The 22,667-nt window shown below is 52.8% G+C and overlaps 1 protein-coding gene across 1 annotated transcript; it reads right to left on the bottom strand.

Annotated features, from left to right (window-relative positions):
- Window positions 1–3,733: 3,733 nt before the first annotated feature.
- Window positions 3,734–22,349, bottom strand: SLC13A2 (solute carrier family 13 member 2). The gene is made up of 12 exons (XM_019731376.3): window positions 22,182–22,349; window positions 11,800–11,928; window positions 10,867–11,003; window positions 10,558–10,757; window positions 9,857–10,037; window positions 9,633–9,755; window positions 7,695–7,910; window positions 7,385–7,473; window positions 7,003–7,124; window positions 5,725–5,886; window positions 4,963–5,100; window positions 3,734–4,457 (listed from the first exon to the last, which is right to left on the bottom strand). The coding sequence occupies exons 1-12, from the start codon at window positions 22,281–22,283 to the stop codon at window positions 4,287–4,289; spliced, it is 1,770 nt and encodes a 589-aa protein (XP_019586935.3). The 5' UTR covers window positions 22,284–22,349; the 3' UTR covers window positions 3,734–4,286.
- Window positions 22,350–22,667: the final 318 nt, after the last annotated feature.

A 22,667-nucleotide genomic window follows, 5' to 3' on the forward strand; every position in this document is an offset into this window, starting at 1 on the left:
AACTGGGCCCAAGCATAGCTGCCACGAGTCCCTGAGCCCCGAGAACCTCATGTCTACAAAGGGTTGGAGAGGTGTAGGATTCATCAGGATGGGTTTCCTGGGGGAAAACAGGCAGCTTCTTGGCTGTGGCGATGGACTAGCTAGGGCTGTGGAGGGTGTGTGTCCAGGGTGCTGGGTTGGGAGGTCTGAGCCTGTTCTGGTTGGCTGGCCCTCTGGGAAATCCAGGGAGTTTCCAAGCCGAGAGCTTGGTGTGTGTGTGGGGGGGTCCAGTGGGGAGGGACATAGCTAGTGTCCTGCTAGGGGGGGAGGGCAGGCTTCTCCTGTCTTGTCTTAATCCCTCCTGCTTCTGGGAGGCAAAGTGGTGGAGATGGGAAGGTGCAATGCTGATTCGTATGTGTGTTCAGTGTGTGTGAGTGTGTGTGTGTTCACTGTGCATGAGTGTGTCTGTGTAGTTACATTTCTGTTCCCATGTGCACACGTGCCACCATGGATGTACATTTCAGTCTGTAGAGCTATAATGTGATACTGGGCATGTCCATGTGAGAGTCTGTGTGCTTGTGAGAACACTCAGGTCTGACACTGTACATGGGCATGTATCCGTGGGTGTCTGAGCAACTGTGTGTGTACAAATCTGTGACTATGTGTGTGTGTGTGTGTGTGTGTGTGTGAATGACTCTGGGTGTCTGAAGGGCTGTGGGTACCTGTGAGTAATTTTGCACATACGAGTGTCTGTGTGTGTGTAACTGTGTGTATCCATGTCTGTGCTTGTGTCTGTGAGTTACTCTCTGTGTACCCAAGAATCTGTAGCTCTGTATACGTATCTGTGGGTCTCCTACTCTTAACAGCATCCCTTCTGAATCCCTGTCACAATCTTCCAATCAGGCCGTTCTATCCCCTTTCCCCCTGACCGCAAGTGCCCTCTTCCCCCTCCCCTCCCTGAAGTGGAGGGCTTACCTTTTCGAAGGCCCTCAGACTCCCTGCCCCTAGTAAAACCTCATGACTCTGCCTATCGTGATGAATGGAGCCCAGACTAGGGGCACCCTCTTCAGGCTGGTCCCCACTAGAACCTCACCCATCCCAGTCCTGCCCGACCCCTCACCCTGCACTCCATGGTTGCACTGCTCTCTCTCCTGCACAGCTTACCTGTCCCTCTTCAGGAAGCAGCCTCTCCTCTGAGACTTTGGGGAGACAGGGAAGTTATGTCCTGAGGTTCCAAGGAGCCTACTCTGGGGTTGAGGACCCTAACCCTAGGGCTGCTTCTGATTTAAAGCCCAAGTCAAGGTGAACCCAGGGAATGGGATCAATAGCCCTGCTCCCACCTCCTCCATCTCCCTAACAAATGCTCCTTTTCCACCCTGCAAGGTTTCTCCTTGAAAATTTTGGCCTGAGAGCTCATCCCTGGGCCCTCTGGATGCCACAGTTGCCTCTGGGTCTGGTGCTGGCAAGCAAGAGGAGGGTGAGGTAAACAGCGACACTCCCTGGACTCTGGGTAGAGGCAGGGGGAAACAATAGGATTTGGCTCCAAAATCTGGGCCTATGCTGAGCCAGAGGTGACACTGGCCCAGAGAGGCCAAGACATTGTCTCAAGATCACACAGCAGCCTAGAAAGGGGCTTTGAGGGCATGTCCAACTTTCCTCCAGGATCAAGAAGCCCCCTATGCATCTGATACATTGATTCATTCATACAATAGTTACTGTGCTAGGAACTGAGGACACAGCTGCATCAAGCAGACTGCCCTCAAGTTGTTTCCGGCCTTATTGATCTCCTCCAGCAATGGCGAGCTCACTACCATGGCCATTCTTGAGTCCCAGCACTGCACAAATTCAGCTGGTAGGAGACACCCAAAGTCCCTTGCTAGCTTCCTGGAAGCCATGGTGAATAGGTACGGAGCCCAGGAAGGGAGGGCACAGGCCCTAGTCTCAGCAGTGCTCTAGCCACCTGCCATAGCCCAGACTGTGTGTGCAGGAGGAGCTGAGCTGCTAGGCTGCCTGCACAAACCTGACCTGGGCTGACAGGCCCTTCCTTCAAAGGCTGCCCTGGTCCGTGCTGCTTTATAGCCCAGCTAATGACGGCGATTAGGCTGACAGGTGCTGCCTGCCTCCCGTCCACCCCCCGCCTGCTGAGGAAGATGGTTCCCGAGTACCCAGGGGAAGCTGCCCCCCAAGCTCTGCCAGAGCACCCACCATGGGTGACCCCTCAACCCTCAAGCCTGCTTTCATCTACCCCCTCCCCCAAGAAGGTAGAGTCAGCCCAGTCTTTATCCCCTGGGACTGCTGTGTAACCTTAGGCCACATCTGGCTCTCTCTGAGCGGGACTGAGGGGAAAGAGGTGGGGGAAGTATGAAGGGGAGCTGAGAACAGTGGACAGGGCATGTGCCTCCTGAGAAGCACACCCACATCTTCCCTGGCCAGTGCTGGACTGTGGGTCCCCAACCAGGGTCCAGAAGAAAGTGGTAGCAGAGGGTCCTCCCTACAGATATGGCTGGGGCTGCTCCTTAGAAACCCATTGCAATGTGGGTAAACAACGGGAGGAGTCCCACAGTTCTGGGGCTGGCCACTCCCAATGGGGGTGGGGGCTGCTGCCTGGGGCCTTGTGGGGGTCCTACTATGGGTCTGGGTGGGAGCTGTGATTTATGACTGTGCTTCATAAATGAGGAATGCCAGCCTGGGGGGTTAGAGTCACTCTGCCTGACACTTTTCACTCTGCTGGATGTCTGGCATGTCCTGTCAGGATCCCCTGTCCCCCGGGGACAGCCATGTTCTCCCCCATGCAGCAGCCCCCTCCCATCTGTGCCTCCCACCCACCCTTAAACCCCAAGCTCTAGGAGTACTGAAGGCCCAGCCCAGGGGGAATCCAGAATTCAATTCTTTCTGATTTTCTCTCTTCACAACTCAGCCCTCTTTTTATTGGGCATGAGAGTGATGGTAAATCTCTTTTTTTCTTCCACTGCACAAGAGGGAACTGGATGAGACGCTTGGAAACTTCCACCTAGATGAATGCAAGGCTTACCTGCCACTGTCCCCAATGAGACTTAGGATGGATACAAAGATGAACTTCCAGCCAGGAAGGGATACTGAGCTCCCAGAATGGATGATGGGTGTGCTATCAGCCTTCCACATCCCTACCCCACCTTGCCAGATACATGAAAACGCTGGAGTTCATGAAGCCAGGGAGGCAAAGGAGAGGTGGACGTAAGGTGGGGGAGGCAGAATGATCCAGAGTATTGTCTGGTCCTGGACTCTGAAGGCCATACCAGTCTTGAACCTGTTCTTGTGAGTCTTACCTGCATCCTTCTTGCTACAGGCTGCCATTTTGGGTAAGGGTCCATCTTTCTGGGCACTTAGCATGGGTCAGCCTGTCTCCCCTAGTCTGGTGGGACTGGTTTTTCCAGCTGGAGGAAGGGTCGGTGAGGAATTGGCAGGGGCAGAGAGTTTTATGTAAATACCCAGGGAGTGCTCTGGGAACGGAGAGGCCGGTTTTCCCAAAGACACGCAGGGACTGGCAGCTCCCAATTAGCCAGGTTGGGTGATGTCAGTGCTGCTTTCCTGGGTGGCTGCGCCCACTCCGATTGGTCTTGGCAGGGGTTCCTGGCCATTACCTTCTACCTTGGGTGAGAAGGGTACCAAGGGGACTGCCCTACAGGACAGAGGCCAGGTCCCATTCTACCACACGCCCAAACATGGGGCCTGAACCCTGTGGTGGACCAACCCTGTAAAGCACTGTAAAAAACCATTCCAGACTCTACTGAAGATTTTAATGTGGCTAGTATTCAAACCCTCCTTCCAAACCCAAGAGGTTGGGGAGAGCTCAGTGTGCTGGGTCAGTCCCAGAGGCTGTTGCCATGGCAACTGCTGGTAGGCCCTCCTCCCCAGGTCACCCAAGCCCTGAGTTTCAATAAATAGTGTGCAAAGGGGTCTGGTCACCCACCAAGTTGGGTATACCAAGATGTAGGGCGCCAGAGAGGGCATGTTTTATTGTCTGTGAACTCACACACATGCACCGTGAAGCACACACACCCAGGACCGTGTGCATGCACACAAATCCCCCTCTCACACACGCTCACACGACACACCATCCTCCCATACACATACATACATATATATATATACATTTTCTTCAGACACACAGGACGGAGCACGCATACACCTTTCTTACAGAAACACAGGCGGCTATCTACACATGTGCCTTTCTCTCCCTGTTTGGCGTGGAGCCTGTGTGTCCCCTCCTGACGCAGAGGAGTAGGGACAGGTTGGGTCTTCCTGGTCTTGGCCAGATTAACCCAGGTCTAGGGGCTAGGCGTGGTGGTGTTTGCCTGGCCGCCCAAGCAGAGGGTTGTGGCGTTGGTGTGGGCCCAGGAGGGGAAGGTGTACAGGTCGAAGATGGGGTAGGCCCAGCTGTTGATGGCCAGCATGATGACAAGCACACCGATGATATTGAGCAGGAATCCCGTCCGGGCCTGGTGTGTGGAGAGCCAGTGTGAGCGAGAGGTACCCAGCAGGGCCGGCACCCACTCCCTCGGTGTTCACAGGCTCTCAGGCGCTCTCTCACTGGCAGAACTCCCCCTTGGTGAGTAGGCCTCCCTTGGGCCTAAGTCACAGCATTAGGCAATGCCCTCGCCTCTTGCTTTTCTCCAAGTGCTAACAGGGGAAAGGGAAGCTCCTCATGGGCTCCCTGGGCCTTGGGCCTTGTTCTCTCTGAGTCCATGTCCTTGGGCGTGGCTGCCTGGCACCTTGGAAACTTCTCTAAATTCCTCACCCCCCTTCCTCATATAACCCAGCCCTGGCAGGACCTAAGGATGCTCCAACTGGGGGTTATGTCCCAATCTCTCTGTTGTCCCCCACCCCAAACAGGGTCTACTCTCAACTCTGAGAATTTAAGTGGCTTTAAGCTACTTTGTGGTCAACCAAGGTGGAAAGACAGACAGAAGGAGTGATGAGGCATTCAGGCCCCCTGCCACTCACCATATCAGTCACTTTGAGGCCTCCAAAAGAGAAGATGATGGCATTGGGCGGGGTGGCCACAGGCAGCATGAAGGCCAGGGAGGCGGACAGAGTGCAGGGGAGCATGACGTAAAGAGGGTGGAGGCAGATGGCCTGGGCCTGAAGGGGGAGACAGAGGGTTGGAGCTGATGGCGGTCCCCATCCCAGAGGGGAAGATGTAGCCCCACTTCTCGTGCTTCCCCTCTCTGAGGGATAATCCCTCCACCCTTGAAACACACATTCTGGCCATGAACCCAACACTTCTGCCAGAAGACACTCGGTGACCTGGGACAGGCCCCTTGACCGCTCCATAGGGGATGATTGTGTGGGGTGTGGTGAGGGAAGGGGCCCATAAAACGGATCTCAAAGGGGCTCAGGGTGTCATCAAAGACTGCGGGAACGCACCTGGGGAGGAAGGGGCTGGGGACGCTCCAGGGAGCAATTTTACCCCATCACCTCAGGAATGATCAGAACAGGGGCTGGGCTTGGAAGGTGGGTGAGGCCACCAGTGAGGTCCATCAGGATACTGAAGGGGTGACATCACCAGGAATGGGGTGAGTCAGGGTCCAGAGGGCCTTGGGGCCCAAGGTGGCTAGAAAGCCCATGAAAGGGTGGAAGCTCGGAAGTCCCCTCCCGGAAATGAGTGAAGGTGCAGACAGGTCACTCTGACCCACAGGCAGGGCCCCTGGGTGGGGGTGGGCAGGAGGGCTGCCTGAAGGAGCTGTGCCTGCAGAGCCAGCTCACCATGGAGGCTAGGATGGGCAGGAAGAGTGTGGTGGTGGCCACGTTGCTGGTGCACTCAGTGAAGGTGGCAACCAGGAGGCAGAGGATGAAGGCAATGGCGGGAGCCGACACAGACTTTAGTGGGGTCAGCTTGTCCCCCAGCCAATTCGACAGGCCCGAATCCTGTGGGCAGAGAAGGGTGGTGTGTGAGAGGCTGGGCTGCCTGGGGTCCCAGAGTCCCCTGCTGAGGCTCTGGGAGGGTCCTTGGGAGGGAAGACCCAGCTAGAATCAAAGGGCCCCCTCTCCTGCTCTTGAAGAATAGTTGGGTGTGAGGAGAAGGGTCAGATGAGAAGCTAGAAGAGGGGGCCAAAGGACCTTCTTGGGAAACCTGGGGCTTGGTGGGAGTAAAACCTTTGACTCCATTTATTGGTCTCCCGACCTCTCTCAGGGAGCTGTCTCTCAGGTTCCTGGCTAGCCTTAGCCCTCTCCCTGTCCCCTCCAGTCCAGCAGGTCACACAGAAGTCCCAGAGGAGGGAGAGTGGGGAAGGGCCCTGGTAGAAGCTGGGAAGAGGCTGACAGGAGGGTGGGGACAGTCCACAGGGTCAGAAGAGCTCCGAGTTCTTGCCCTGCCCACTTCTGTAATGCTAGACTGTGAGCCCTAGGAGCTGGGATTTTATTTCACAATGCTGCCTACCTAGCACCCAGCACAGCGCTTGGCATAATTGGTGAATGCTTGATGGATGAATCAACCTCAGACCCAGGAGTCCCCAGCACCAATCCCTGATTCAGGGAAGCTGCCTCCTGTCTGTGCAGTGAATGAGTTTAGCTGGAACACTGAGGACCAGTGTTTAGGGATTTCCCTCTTGGATAGAGGCTTTGGGGATGATGCCCTGGTCCCCAGAGCCTGGCTGGATGTGGTCATGGCGCCACCTGGTGGCTGCAGCATGCTGACTGGGTCAACCCAAGGCTAGCTACTCGCAGGTGCTAAAGACATTGCATTCTCTGTCTGAAAGGGGGGAGGGTGGGTGCGTGGTCACTGACAACAGTCCCTGCTCACCAGAGAAGTCTGCTTTCCCTTTGGCTTTGAGAACCCAACTAAGGAAAGAACCTTACAGCTTGTGTTTCTTCCTCCTCCCTCAGACGACACGCTAACCTCTCCTCAGCGGCTGCAAAGGCTCTGCCACCAGGGGGCTCCTAAGTGAGGATCAGGTCTCCCCTGTGTGGGACAGAAGCAGGGCCCTTCTTTCTCTATCAAAGGTTTCTCTCAAATAGGTTGGGGAAGGGGCGGGGGTCTCTCACCTCACTGCCCTGGGCTAGGGCAAAGCCACCACCCAGCAGGAACACAATATTCCAGGGCATTTTCTCGTTCACTGTCTTCCAGTTGAGGAGGGCAGGAGGGGCCTTCAGCCTCCCTGGCTTTTCTACTCCCCAGGCAGAGGAAGACATGTCACCAAGAGCCAACAGGCCTTCCCTCCCTTCCACTTGGGGCCTACAGAGCTTAATGCATGCAAGAGGGGAACCCCCAGTTCTGCAACACCCCAACTTTGTCCCTGAGTCCTTGGCAAGTCACCCTAATCTCTCAGGGCTTTTTCTACTACTGCCAAGTGTGGTCAAAGGTACATTTCAGGCCGGAAGGGAAGGTTGCGTGGAAGCCCTTCCCTGCTCCAGTCCATGTGCTTACCTGGGTCCTGAGTCAGCCCCGGGATGTTGGAGGGCATGATGAACATAATTATGCTGATGAAGATAGCCACTGTCCCGTCAGACACCACACTACGAGTGGGGCAGAGAGGGAAGGCTTAGTGGCTCAGGGCTGCTCAAGGAAGCAAGGTGGAGGAGGTGGTGGAGAGGAGCCCCTCCCACAGATGTGCCAACCTCTTCTGGCAACTGATCCCTCCCTGTCCCCCAGTACACTGGGGGCCCTACCTACTTCCTTCCCTCCTCTTTTAGCCAGGTGAATCCCCAAAGTATTCCCCTCCTCCCTGAATGCTCACCTTTCCCCATCCTCATAGGGAAAAGCGCTGGCCCAGCCAGGGAAAAAGCCCGGCTCCCGGGTGAACCAGAGCAGCACCAGGAGGACAAAGAGGATGGTGACAGCTTTTTCTGCAAAGCTCATAGGACCCAGCAGCTTGTGTTCCGTTTGGATGACTTGTAAGGCTGCCTTCTCTTGCTCCCGTACCCGTCCCTCAAAGCCAAAGTTCTTCCGGAAGCTGCAGGTAGAGGGGCAGGGGCAGCTCATGAGGGCCTCGCACCAGGCAGGGGAGCAAGGGGTTGTGATGTAAGGGCTGAGCGTGCAGAGGCCATCTCAGCGCGCTACACTGAAGCCCTGGATCCACCCAAGTTTCTGAAAGAAGAGCAGAAGACACTGTGGGGGGTGTCATGAGGCAGAAGTAGGTTGGGGCTGGGGGGCCAGGGTTCCCCATGATTGGCCCTGCTCCATCTACCCCATGACCCCCTGTCCCTCCAAGGGTTCTTGTGAGCTGAGCCCTCCCTTGTCCAGAGTGAGGAGTGTCTAGAGGCCGGGACCCCATGCCTCGTCCTGGCCCTGACTCACTGCTCCCCTCCTCCAACAGCCTTTCAGGAAAGTCTCCACTCCCTCTCTCCTACTGGCTTCTGGGCATCTTCTGCCAGCCTGAGACCACTCACATCATCCTCAGAGGCACAGAGGACTTTAGCCCACTTCCATATGCTGCTTGCGTAACTCATTTGACTTTGACTTTTCTCTTGGGCAAATCTCAACTCCCCTCCTAGACAGTGAGTTCCTCAAGGGCAAAGACTACACTTCAGCTGTCTTTGAATTTCCCATGATGCCTGCCACTGTGCTGGTCTTTTTGACTCCCATCTTACCTTGTACCAAACCCCAACCTCAATCCATCCTCCTCACACCTGCCCGAGAGAGATTTTTCCAAAGTACAGCAACAATGCTTACAACTTTTTCAATGGCTCCCCACTGCCTGGGCAGGAAGGGCCAATAACTCATACCATGGTGCCACTCATACCACCATTCTTCTCCTATCCTCAGAGCAGACAGAATCAGTAATCAACCCCAGACTCTGTTCTTACTGAGCCCTAGCAAGGTCGCAAGTGATTTTCAACTCAGGACTCTAGTGATGACCTGTAACTGAGGGTTGTTAGTAAGAATAAAACCTATTTACTACTCGGCCTCAAGGTCCATACTCTTTATATGACACCCCAAATCCTCCAGAATTCTTCCCCTGCCTACTTCTCTAGCTTCATCTCCTGATACTCCTTTTTGTTCTTTATGTTTCAACCACACAGAACAAGTGTTCCCCCTAACACTTTCTTGCCTCTGCGCCTTGGTACAAGGTGTTCCTGCTGCCTGAAACGCCTTTACCCCATTCTCTACCTGGCTGACTCCTAGTTCTACAAGATTCAGTTCTGGCATCCTCTCTTCCAGGGGCCTCTGGAACCCCTACTTTCCTAGGCTGTGCTCCCACAGCACCTGGGTTTCCGTCTGTCACAGGCTGCAAGGACAGGGACTGTGCCTAATGTCTTCTAGTGGTCGGTGCCTAGTGTGGTGCCAGACATCCAGTAGGAGCACAACAGATGCTTTTGCAATTGATGCGCTCAGTGCATTGTCCTTAGGCACATCCCAAAGGACTGTGGAGCACTGTGGAATGGGACCTGGGCTGGGCATCAGACCTGGTTTTCAGTCCTAGCACCGACAAATCTAGTTGTGTACCACTCCTCAAGCCTCAGTTTGCTTGTCTGATAAATCAGATAATAATAGTCTCTGCCCGGTAATTTCCTCAAATGGGGGCCCAAGTGCACCAAGGGGTCTTGGGAGGGGAGGCCATCTCACTGGGATGGTGATTGTATCCTTTTCCACAATAGCTACTTGGGTGCCCAACTGAAAGCTCTCAGGGGATAAGGGCAGGGACCTGGGTTTCTCTCACCTATTGCGCACTTACTTGAACCCCAGGAAGAGGGCCTGAAGCCAAAGCCAGGCAAGCAGCAGCAAGATGACCATTGCGGGGAAGGCAAAGCTGAACCAGGAGGCAAAGTTCACCACATTGCCATTTTTGGCGAAGAGCCTGAAGAGGGATGTGGGCTACTGCGTGATATTGCCTGGCAACCACCAGGCCCCATATCACCCCCAGTGAGAGTACAGATTCCCTACCCCTCAGTCACTCACGCGTTGATCTGGCCTTGCAGTACCAGGTTAGGTGTGGTACCAGTCAGTGTGGCGATGCCCCCGATGCTAGCTGCGTAGCACACACACAGGCTCATGCCCTGGGAAAAGCGATGCTGCTCCTGGCTCTTCTGTTCCGTTGGCTCCAAAGGACCAGGAGGGGCAGGGTGGACCTGCCCGTTATCTGGGAACAAGGGAGAGCTCAGGTGGGAAGTGGGCACAGGGTCAGCTCTGGGGAGCACGACGGGAGCTCCATGGCCTCTGGGGTGCAGGCAGGGGATCTTGTCGGTGAGCAGCCCAGATCTGGGGCACCAGGGGGCAGAGGCTGCCTCTAGGCCTGCAAGGACCCAGCATTCTTGGGAGTCTCAGGTTGGACTGACCTTCAGACACCATCTCGCCCAACCTCTCTCTTAAGAGAGGGAAATTGAGGCACAGAGAAGGGCAGAGGATTATCCAAACCACACAGGAAGAATGGAGCCTGGCCAACCCAGACTCCAGCTCTCTGCTTGCCAGAGTGACCCAGCATCTGGGTTTGCCCAGGATGGCAGGGGTCCCCAGCACATGGGACTCTTCGTTTTAAAACCAGGACAAGTTGGTCATGGCACTTCTTGCCTCCCTAGTCTCTCCCTGTCAGAGTGGATGCCCCCATAGACCCTCCCCAAGAGCCAAGGAGTTGGGGCAAAGTTCAACCTCATCTTTCTCACCAAGTTTGGTCTTCTGGGGACCTGGTTCCTGGAGTTCAAAGGCGGGGTTGCTGTTGCCCTCCTCAGCGTCCTTGCCCTTGGGTGCCTTCTGCAGCTGATGAAGGACAGCGTGTGCAATGGGGGCCATCATGGCCGTGGTGGCCGTGTTGCTGATCCACATGGACAGGAAGGCTGTGACCAACATGAAGCCCAGCATCAGCCTAGGGGTGGACAGACAGACACACTGGCGTTCCAGCATTCCTTCAGGGACTGGATGCCCAGAATACCACCATCCCCCGGGTTCTCCAGTCCCGGTTTGTGGGAACTCACAGAGCAGGCCGCACCCCAATGATAAGGAGCACGCGGAGGGCAATGCGTTTGTGCAAATTCCAGTGCTCGACAGCAATGGCCACCAGCAGCCCCCCAATGAACAGGATGTTGGTGTCCTTAAAGTACTGGAGGCAGACCTGGTGGGCAAGGAGAGCGAGAGCAGGAAGACCCTGGGGTCTCCTACGATGCCCCTGGGCTTTCCTGGCGCAGTCACTGACATTCACACAAACAGAGGTTGGTCCCTGGGCTCTTGGAACCACATGGAACTGGTCTTTGGATTACCCACTATTTAATATTAACCGGGTTCTTCTCTTCCAGCCAAACTCATTCTTTCTCCTTTCGGGAAAGTTTGGGAGATAAACTAGCCCGATTTCACTCATGTTGACAGCCATAGACTGGGAGATAGATAATTTAGTGCTGTTTTCAGAGACTAGAGAGCAGTGCTTATCAGAGTCTGGTCCCCGGGCCAGCAGCATCATCAACCTGGAACTTGCAAGAAATGAAATGCTTAGGCCCTGCCCCGCATCTACTGAGTCAGAAACTCTGGAGTGGGCCCAACAATCGGTGTTTTCACCAGCCCTTCCAGTTTAAGGACACTCAAGTTTAAGAGCAACTGAACTAGAAGAATACAGGCTTTTTAGCTGACTTTCAAGGCCCCTTTTCCTGTCACTAGGACTTTCTACCTCCCTGGCCTAAGCTGAATCACTCTTACTTTGAATTAACTCTTGATGCCAGCCACTCACTCGGCACTTCTAGAATGTCCTCCCTCCTTGTATTCTGACTCCTCCCTCAGTGACCTCTGACCTGCCAAGCAGAGGCAGGGACCCTCTTCTGTGTGCCCTGCTCATGATGAGGTTTCCTGGATCACGAGCATCCTGGGGCAGACCCCACCATCCCTGGGAGCCCTTCCTCATGTGGACGGGGGAGGCTTACCTCAGAGGCCTTTGTTATGCCCATCAGGGGAAACAGGATGAGGGGCAAGAGGGCGGTGACGGCCAGGGGCAGAGCTTCAGTGCACCAGAAGAGTGCCATTAGAATGATGGCATAGGCGCAGTAGGCTTCCTGTGGGTGGAAGGGGAAGCAGCAGAGCTGTTGGAGGGGGAAGGTCTATATCCCAGAGTCATGTCACCTCCTGCCCCCAGAGAAAATAGGCCTTTCGTATCAGAGTGGGGAGAGCCTGTGAAATCCAGTCCTTGATTCCCGAGCCCAAAATCCCACTCCAAAATGGAAATAAAAAACAAAGCAAGACACTCACCATCTTGTCTTTGACCTTGAAAAGCCCAGACATTATAATCCAGCCACACTGGGGGGGGGCTGGAGAATCTGGAGTTGGGTATCAGACCATACCCTGCCCAAGGGGACTGCATGGGGCCCAGGTGAGGAGCCCTAGATGAGATGGGGGCTGCCAGAGTGGGGCCTGGGCAATGTGGATCCCTGCCTGGTACCCTGGCCTCTCCTGGCTTTATGAGAGCCTGTGAGAATGTAATTATTTGTATGACGATTTAATGTTTGTTCCCTCTGCGCCTTGAGAACAGAAGTCAGTTTTGTGGCATCTGGATTCCTGGAGCTCAGGACCCAACAGGCTTCAGAGTAAATCTTTTCTGAATGAGTGAATCCCTGGAAAATTTGGGGAATGGAGGAGGGTCTTCCTAACAATCCTGGTGTGATCAGTGCATTGCACAACTCCAGGAGGCGCCCTTCGCATTTTGTTGGGTATGTGAAAAATACCCCTATCCCTGCTTTGTGCATGGGATTAGGGGATAAATGATGAGGCATTGTCTTTCAAGTCTGGGTACCAGAGCACACCCCCTTTTCCTGACGAGGCCCCCAAGTCTATAGAGACCTGACCTCAGGCCTGGAGTAGAAACGAAAGTCAGTTAACCCCTGACATCAGAGGCTGGCCCTCATCAACAGAGCCTCCCTGCAGGGGTGGCAGGGAGGGTGGAGGAATCATTAGCTAGAAGGAAGCCTCGGGTAGGAGGGTGCCCGCATCCCAGCCTCCTCAGGGGCACTTGCCCATTCTTTGTTTGCCATAAGAAGGGGCGGCATGCTGGGACAGTGGGGCTAGGGAGCCCCTCCTCTCTTACCTGTCTCACCCTCCCTGCCCTTTTTGTTTTCTCCCCGTGCTACAAGCTGGGCTCACCACTTAGTACCTCATGCTCTTAGTACCTTGAAGCTTGGGGTGGGCCCCTGGGGGTGGCCTGGGGGTGAGAAGGAGCTGCTGTTTATGGAGCAATTATTAGGAGCTGGGTGCTTTTATGAAACTCAAACAGCCATTAAGGTGGGTGGGGTGGTCCCCGTTAGAGAAGAACTTGAGAGGGTAAGTGGCTTGCTCAAGGCCACAGAACTAGGGAGTGGCAGAGGCAGCCTGCGACCCGGCAAGGTGTCTGGATTGCATAACTCCAAGAGCTTTCTCCCGGTGATTGGCGCTCCTGGAGTGGTGCAGCTCACCGTCCGCACAGCCCCGCTGGAGAACCAAGTCTGTCTGATGCCAGGCTCACATGCTTCCCAATAAACCTCCATCACCTCTCCTCACCCCAACAGGAACTCATGGGCCCAGGGCTGGGGCCACCTTGACCCTGGACCAGAGATCCACCCCCAGTCCTCCCCTAGCAGAAGGCTGGCTGATTCTGCTGATGCTGCCGTTTCCTCAACCACTTTCTCACCTGCGAAGATTGCAAGGCCAGTTACTCATCCTCCCCTGGGGCTAAGGGCAGGCCAGTCCCTCTGCACCCAAGTTGGGGGCTGGGGTGGGCCATCAGTCTGCTGATTCAAGAAGAAAGCTCTGCTAATCAGGACAGCAGGAAGATCCTAAGGGCTATCCTGTGCCAGGCATGGGGCCCTCCCTGCTGTGCTTCAGATGTTTTTAAATCACATTTAGTTGCTCTATGAGGTAATGACTATTGTTCCCATTTCACAGACAAGAAACAAAGGTGCAAATGCATTAAGTAAATGCCTCGAAGTCACACAAATACTGGAGAGGTCAGCCTTTTCACCTTCTACCCTGAGCTCGATCCCTTGCATTTGAGGGGTGTCCCTCAGCCTCAGGTTTGCTGTAACTAGTGGGGTGTCTGAGTCCAAATAGAACTATTTACCATGAGGCCTGCCACTTCCTTCACTGCTGAGACCCCATTTTCACACTCCAAAGGGAGCTGTTACTAGTCGAACCTGCCCCTATGAGCTTGAGTGTGTTCAATCTATGGCTCCCCTACCCCATTACAACTTCCCTGTGTCCCTCTCCCTGTTTGTCTGTCTATCTGTCTCTGGATCAAAACCCAAAACTAGTTTCACAGTTCTATCCAGGAGCCTTCCCTGCCCTGGTGGCTCTGGCCCTGTGTCCCCAACCCACTTTCCTGGGGAGTCTGTCCAGCTGGAGTGTCACTTGTGCTTCTTGGTTCATGGGGTGTGGAATTCCAAAAATCCATAAAGTTGGATGGGAAAACTATTTTGCCTTTTTGCTAACATCTGAGGTTATGAACATAGGCAATAAAACCAAACAACTGTTAACGGTACTGTTGGTGATTTGGGCAGATATTTGATTGTGGCTCCGGCTGTTAGACACCTGCTCAGTTATTACACCAACACTGATCTTATTTCATGTGCTAATGAAGGAGCACCTCTATATTTGAACTGCAATTTATTTTTTCATATTTTTATAACTATATTTCAAAATGATTGATTTCCTTTGTAATCCTATATATTTTATCTTGTGCACTTCAAAGCAATATCCTGAGAAGGGGCCATAGTCTTCACCAGGCAGCCAAAGGTAGTCATGGCTCAGAAATGGGTTAGAATCTCTGCCTTAAGGCAGAGAGAAAGAAAAAGCAACACTGAGCATTTCCAGCTGCATATACATTTATCTTCTTTATAAGGTTTCCTTATCCACAAATGGGAATAAGAGAAACATCCACTGTGCTGGGTAATTCTAAGGATGAGGGACATGAAAGAGTAGCTCTAAGCTATAAGGACTGTAGATGGCAGGGAGTAGATGGCAGGGTTGGCACTAGGACAGAAATGTGCTCTTGGGTTGCTGGGGAACCAGGGTCAAGGCAAGAGGTTCAAACGAAAATGAAGGTGCCAGGGAATTCAGGGCAGACTCTGGACCCTGGGTGTGGGCAAGGTGTGGGATCTGCAGGCATCACGGCCTTTACCCAGGACGGGCACAGAACAGCCTGTGGCTGTTGGCAGCAGAAAAGATACCCACAGTCTCATAGGTGTCATAACTTTTTCCTCCTGGTGATTGAAGGTTAACCCAGGGGTAGGGATGGGCTGGCACATAGGGGCCACTCCTGCTGCTCCCCTGTCCTGGCAAGTAGGGATGCTGCTGGCTGTGAGCACTCCCAGGTCTCAGGAGTGAGATGAGGCCCTGGGTGGCAGCCTGCCAAGCACCATTGCAAAGGAGAGACCAGAGAGTGTGATCCCAGAGGAGAAGGGAGATGCTGAATGGGTATTGAGGGATGAATAGGAGTGTGGTGGGTGGGAAAAAGGTGTTGGGGTGAGGGAGTAAGCACAGAGGGAACAGAATGAGGCATAAAAGGTCAAGATACATTCTTGGAGCGGTATAATGCTTGGAAAGAGCCTTCTTAGAATAATATTTTTAAATGTATTAGATAAAATACATAGGATTACAACGGGAACCAATTATATTGAAATACAGTTATTAAAATATTGGGTAAGATAGTGATATACCGTATGTGATTCTTTCTTAACTAATAAGACCTTCACTGGCTAACAGCTACGTAATTTAAAAGTCAGCATGAACATAAACACTATTTCAAGTACTGCCAACAGCTCTTACTGCAATGTGAAAACATTTGTGATTTCTACTGGCGGTTAAGTGAAAGGTTTAATTAATACTATTGAGATTTGTTGTCTACTCTCATAACAGAGGGAAACGCTAAGTTTTCTTCAGACGTTATTGATACTAAAATGTAATTTTTTTCCATCCAAGTCCACAGACCTCCTGAATGCTCCCCACAGATCCCTAAGCGTGAGGAGTCCCTGCTGTAGAGGACACACTGTGACACTGCCCTCAGGAGGTGGCAGAGTCTGGGAGCTGGGAGGGGCACTTCCCCATTTCATTCTTTTGTGTTTTGAATTTTGTATGATATGCCTGTGTCATCCAATTAAACAAATAAATCATGTCAAGATGCAAATAAGGAGCTTACACCTGCCAAGGCATGGCACATGGACCGGGAGGCACAGGAGTGAGGCTGGGAGGCCACCGGAGGAAGTGCTGGGTGTCCGATGGGGAGGTGATGGGGACTCAAAGCATGGCGTGGCAGTGCAGACGGAGAAAGAGATGGACTCCAGACATGTTAGAAGATGGAAGACAGATGGTTTGGGTGGTGGCTGTTGAGTTGGGCAGGAGGAACGAGAGAAAGAAAACTCCCAGGGTCTGTCCTGGGTGTCTAGGTACATGGCAGTGACCACAAGGAGAGAAGCCAGGCTAAAGGGACTTGGGGAAGGTGGTGCAGAGTAGGCTGGGGGTGTGTGACATCCTTTCCAGGAATAATAGGCCTGTGCCAAATACCTTTGAGAGATTGAATACACAAAGGGGACAGCGACCAGTCCATATATAAAAATATGTCCTACAACCTCTGCAGCAACCAGCCCAGGCAGCCAAACAGCCACCTCTATAGCAGTTGGCTCCAAACAGTCAGGATTGGATTGGCTCCATGACTGCCAGCTTCCCTCATTTTTGCCCTCTGCCCCCACTCTCTAACCCCACTTCCAACTCAGGACCAACGAGCGAAAGCCAAATATGCTCCCCTAACCAATCACACAGGATACTCTGCTTCCAGTTAGCACCCTCCAGCTCCCCGCTGCCAACAGCCTCCAATTAGGGAACACCTGAAGCCTTCCCTTTTTCCACTGTAAAGTGTCCCAAGCCCCTGCCTGCCTTTGAGACTGAGCAAAGCAAGCCATGATGCCTGACTCCCTTCCTATTCTTTGCCTGATCCCATTTGGGTTATTATCCTGTTCATTTCTGCCCCTTAACGTTTATGAGTTTGTTGCATCATCTTCCACTCTAAGAGCCAAAGGGAAACAATGGGTTTCAGAGAAAACAAAAGGAGGGGGAAGACTCCTAACCTCCCAGTTAAGGAAACTTCTCTCTCTACTCCAGGGATGCCCCTGGCGCTAGAGGCTGGCTCCTTCTTCTAATCCTACACCCAGATATCCCAGAAACGAGAAGATCTGTCTCCACATTGCGCCAGTGCTGCTCAGGGTAACACTTAGGGACCACACCTCCCCACTCTGGTGGGGGTGGCCAGACACACCTTTCCTAGGTGGAAGCAGCGAGGCCCTGGCAGGACAATAGCCCACTTGAACAGAAGAAGTCATCTATGGAAAAGAAATCAGTCACCTCCACAGTGCCTGAGGCGACTTGTATTTTCCAGGAGCCAGGAATTCAGACGAGAAACCAGGGGCAGACGGAGTCACTGTTTCTGCACAGCAGCCCCTTAAGGGTGAGAGATTTGATAAGGTCACACGGCTGTCCGTGCTACAGAGTGGATTTCGACCCACATCTGTTTGGCTCCAAAACCTGTTTTACTCCATGGACTCTGCCTTCCCTACCAAGAGCCAGGAAGTCTCAAAAGATAGAGGCAGGCCCAGAACTGAGGTCCAAATTCCTTGTCCAGTCTTCATGCCCACAGTAAATCATCTGAGTCCTGGGTGCGTCTGGGGTTCAGGAACAGCTTGCAGGTATTTCAGTTACACAGATTTTGAAGTGCACGCCCACTCATACTGTTCTCCTGTTCTAGGAGTGCAGGTGATTCAGATTAAGAAACTCTATCGTCTGTTCTTACTGTAAATATAATAGGGATTTCAGCTAAGCTCTGTCCTGGCAGACATTGGGCCCAGGAAACTGTTTTTATGGATCATCCACTTGGGTCCTGGGAAGCATTTGCAGTTTTGGTTCTAACTTACTAGCTGTTTGACCCCTGTGCAAATCTTAACCCTCAGAGCCCCCAGCATAAAATTCTCATTCCTTCCCCTAGCCTTGTAGGGCTGACAAAGGCTGAACTCTCCCTGCCTCTCTAAAGTAAGCTTAAGTGATCTTCTCATTTAGGTCCCCAGGTCACCCTGGCCGTATTTATCCCGCCACCTTGCCAAGCTCAGCCCTGGCCTTGGGCCTTTGCACTGTGAGCTCTGCCTGGACGGCTCTTTGCCCAGAGCTGTGCTTGACTGGCTCTCACTTGCCATTCAGGTCCTAGGGTAAATATCACCACTCAGGCATCCTTCTCTGATCACCCCAACTAGAGCAGCCCCTCCCTAAGCCAGTCACGGCGGCTACATAGTTTTCACAGCATGGACAGTATATGCTTTTTGTGTGTCTCTCCACCAACGCTACCCCCTGCACCTAAACAGTGCCTGTCACACAGTACGTGTTCCTTAAGAAGGGAAGGAAGGAAGGAAGGAAGGAAGGAAGGAAGGAAGGAAGGAAGGAAGGAAAGAAGGGAAGGAAGAGCAGCTGTAAGGTTTCTGGCACACTGATGGTGCATCTTCACTGGCTGGTTGCAGGGTTGGGGAAGCCGTGAGAAGCCTCAGGCCCCACGGTCCCCATGGTCCCCACAAGAGAATGATGAGCGTTTCAAGGATTCTGTAGCTATTCCTCAAACACACCCTACTATTTCCAGCCCCTACACCTTTGCTTATGCAGTCCCTTCCCCTGGCCTGCCCTCTACACATGCCTCTGACTACTAGAATCTCACTCAGCCTTCAAGGCCCAACTCAAATGCCACTTGCTTCGAATGTTCTCTTGACTCCGTTGGAAGAGTTTTCTCTCTTCTGAGCTCGTGCAGCCGTCTGGCTATACCTCTGTGCAAATACATGTTCCTCTATGCTGAGAGCAACTCGAAGACAAAGCGTCTGTATTCCTTTTCGGTAAGTCCCAGCACAGTGCGAGAGCGCAACAGACATCCCAGACTGAACAACAGCGGAAGGATTGGCTGCCAGCTGGATGGGCGTGAAGGTAGATGGCTCAAGACATGATGCACAACAGGGCTGCCACTTTGCATCCTTGGACAGCCTGAGGCAGAGATCCCAAGACCAGGTTCTAGTCCAGACTTTGCCGTTTCCTACTTGGGACTTTAGGCAAATGACTACCACTCTGGGCCTGAATTTACATGTCTGTAAAATGGAGGTAATAGTAGTACACTCACAGTAACTCAAAGTTATTGCGAGAAATCAATGAGATCGTACTTTGAAGTGCTTGGCACGGTGACTAGCACATTAAAAAAAATCAATAAATGTCAACTATTATTATATGGACACAGGTCTGAGCCTGGTCTGGGACTCCTCCTTCCTACATCAGGGGCCAGGGGCAGGGAGGTAAGCTCAGGGACTGGACACAGAGAGCAGAGGCTCATCAGGAAATCAGGATGGGATGCTCTGTGCCCACATGCATTCATTCATTCATTTATTCATTCATTTGACAGGTATTTGTTGAGCACCTACTCTGTGCTAGGCACTGGGGCTTCTGCGTGGGAAAAGACCACGTCTCTGTCCTCATGGAGCTTACATTCTAGTATAGGGAGTAAGATAATAAATAGAAAATAAACAAATACATCATTTCAGATAGTGGAAACCCTCTAAATAGGGGGTGGTCAGAGAACGCTTTTCTGAGAAGGGGGATTTAAGCTGAAACCTAAGGAATCTGGGAGAGGAACATTCCAGGCAGGGAGATGAGTAATTTGAGGAGCAGAGAGAAAGCTGGTGGGACTGGGGCAGAGTGGACAGGAAGTAAAACAGGGACATGGGACCAGAAGGAGCTGCAGGGGTGGAACCCCAGGGACTTGTGGCTGCCCTAGGAAGTCTAGATTTTAAGTTTGATGGGAAGCCTCTGTGGGGTTTTAAGCAGGGTAGTAACATAATCTTACATTTTGAAAAGACCAGGTAGACGGATGAAGAATGGTCTGGGGACGGATACGGACAGGTGAGAACTGATGGTGGCCTGGAGGAGAGTGGAGGCAGTGGAAAGTGATTGCATTCAGAATATTTTTGGGATATCAAGTCAACAGGACCTGCTGTTGCACGTAGAAATGATGGAAAGATAGGACCAGGAATGCCCCCAAGGTAGATGGTTGAATCACATATTGATGAATAAGATTGCAGGAAAAGCCAACTGGAAAAGATGGGCAATGAGGGTTATGTTTTGGACATGCAAAGGTATATGCTGCTTAAAAGAAAATATTCAGGTGGAAGTGTCGAGTGTTAGTTGCACAATACAAATTTATCGGTTAGGGCTGGGGTTACAGACTAGGGAATCCTTAGCTTACAGATGCTTTTTAAGGCAGGAGGCAGAAAAAGATCACCTGGGGGAGAGTGAGTGAATAGAGTCGGAGCCAGGAAAAGTGGCTGAGGGAGGAGGAAAACCAGGAGAAGGTGTCACCAAAGTCAAAAGAAGATAGCATTGCCAAGATGGGGTGATCAGCTGTGACAAATGCTGCTGAGGGTTGACGAAGGTGAACATGGACCAGGGACTTGACGAAAGCCCTTTGGGTAGGTAGAGTCTTGGAGACTGAAGCTGTCTGAGGAGAGACATGTGCAGTGTAGACAGTCTTTGAGGCTTCTTGTGTGAGAGAGAGAGCAGAGAAAGGACGCATATATGGAAGGGATGTGGGATCAAAGGAGGGTTGGTTTGTTTTTTAGGACGGGGAAGATTATAGCGTGTTTGTCTGCTGATGGGAGGCGGAAAGTGAACTTCATAGAGGCAAGAGAGGGCGATTACACGCACAACGTCCTTGAGAGGGGCTGGTATCCAGCGCCCCAGTGGAGGGGCTGGCTTCCATAGATAGACTGGGGACAGTTCATCTGAGGACAGGGAAGAGGCAGTGTCTGTGGGCAGAGGCAAGTAGCAGGGCTGGGTACAGCCCAGGAAGACAGAGGCTCCTGACACGTTGCAGTCCCACCAGGAGGCCTGGCTTCTAATATTGACCCAGGCTTTCCTGTGTGACCTTGGCCAAGTTACTGAATCTGTCTGGGCTGTGCTTTCCTGGGGGCTAAAATGAGAATCACAGTTCTTGTCTGCCCTCCCTCCCAGGGTTAACACACTTGGCTCAGCCTGTCTGAAAACCCATCAGATGGGTTCCCAGTACAGAGATGCCACTGGCTTTGGCCTGAGACCAGGATCATCTCAAAGGTCAGCCAGGCCTTGTCACTTAGCAGGTGTCAGGGCCCCAGGGGCTGTGCTACCATATCCCCAGTCCCTCACCCTTTTGGGACACTATGAACAAAAAGCCTGTCTCAAGTTCCCTATCTGTGACAAAAAGAAGAAAATGCCTCGATGGGCAGTTCTGAGACTGTGGGGTAGTGCCAGGGCTACAGTTCTGTTTCAGCCTTCAGGAGGCAGTGTGGTGGAGAGAAGACAACACAGGCTTTGGAACAAGACCACACACCCAACTCTGCCACTTTCTAAATATGTGACCTGCCAGAGTGAGATTTACTGTGAAACTTGAGGTTCCAGGCTGTCCTCCTGGACCAACACTTCCCCAAGCCCTGTGCTACTTTTAGGTTCATAACTTTGTGTTCTTTTATTTACAAGAAGGCCCCCAAAGTGTATAATATCTGAGCTCTGCCCCGGGATTTGGGGTAAGTGGCTTAACCTCATTTTCCCAGTCTGTAAAATGGGACTGTCAGACCTGACTCATAAGATGGGGGAAAGAGTTCCTGGGTACACGGTACAGGGTATGCGGTGGGGGCTCCAATAATGGGAATTGAAGTTATGACTCCTGCTGCTGGGGTTAGGGCAGGGGCAGGAAGCAGTTGCCCGTCCCCATCCACCCTGAGTGTCTGTGGTGCCCACTGGCAGGGTCCCCTGTCCAGGTCCCACCCCTCCTTCTCAGCAGACTTAGCCCTTGGGATCACAGTGAGCAATCTCTTTCAGTTTATACCCTTACAGGCACCAACTACCCGAGGCCAGCTTTATCCTACTCACCTTCCATCCCTCTCTAGCAGCTAACCCTGCTCATGCCCCACTGAGCCCAGTCTGTGGCAGGTGGGCACATAGTAGGCAGATAACCCCATCTGCTTCCACCTGCACCTCTTTTATGGAACTGGCTTCCTGACTCCCAAGGCAGTAGATGTCAAGTGCACCTAAGCAATTCTTATTGGGCCCCTATAGCTGGGTACCAAACAAAAGCTTCCTTTGACCTCTTAACCCTCAGGAGGACCGGGAGATTATGGCCTCACTTCCAGGCGAGGAGAGAAGAGTAAATTATGCAGGTCCTAAGGATTCCCCAACCCGGGACCAAATGGTCCCTCCCCTGCCCCTGTGGAACTTCTCTGTACGCAGAACCCCAAGTCCTTACCTTAGTGGGGACAAGAAGGGGCAGAGGCAGCAGGAAAATGGGCAGGAAGAACACCAGCAGGTAGGTGCGATAAGCCCACAGGCCCTGCCAGCAGCTGGCCATGGTGTGGAAGATGGCTGGAGTCACTGTCTCTGGGATCCAAGGAACTGAAGGACCGACTGAAGCAGGTAGGTGGCGGGGCGGGCTTATATAAAGCCCGAGGAGTGTTAACCATTGACCCGCCCTGGCAATCAGTGTTTTGGGAGTCAGGGGGTGAGAGTAAGGGGGAGGGACCTGCAGGAAGTATAAAGATCAGGAACACTTTGCAAGGAAAGAGGAAGGTGAGATTAAGGAGTAAAAGCTTCAGGTTCTTCCAAGAAGTTAAGCCCAGAATTAACTCCTTTTGTGCACGGAGGCTGCTAAGGGCTGCGGCTGGAGAAGCTGAAGGCAGGGTGCCCAGGAAGCCTCACAGCCTAACTCCACAGGGCAAGACCCCAAGTCCCCTCC

The sequence above is a fragment of the Rhinolophus sinicus genome, chromosome 12, assembly GCF_057876585.1.
Source record: "Rhinolophus sinicus isolate RSI-liver-muscle chromosome 12, RSI-T2T, whole genome shotgun sequence".
Taxonomy (NCBI): domain Eukaryota; kingdom Metazoa; phylum Chordata; class Mammalia; order Chiroptera; family Rhinolophidae; genus Rhinolophus; species Rhinolophus sinicus.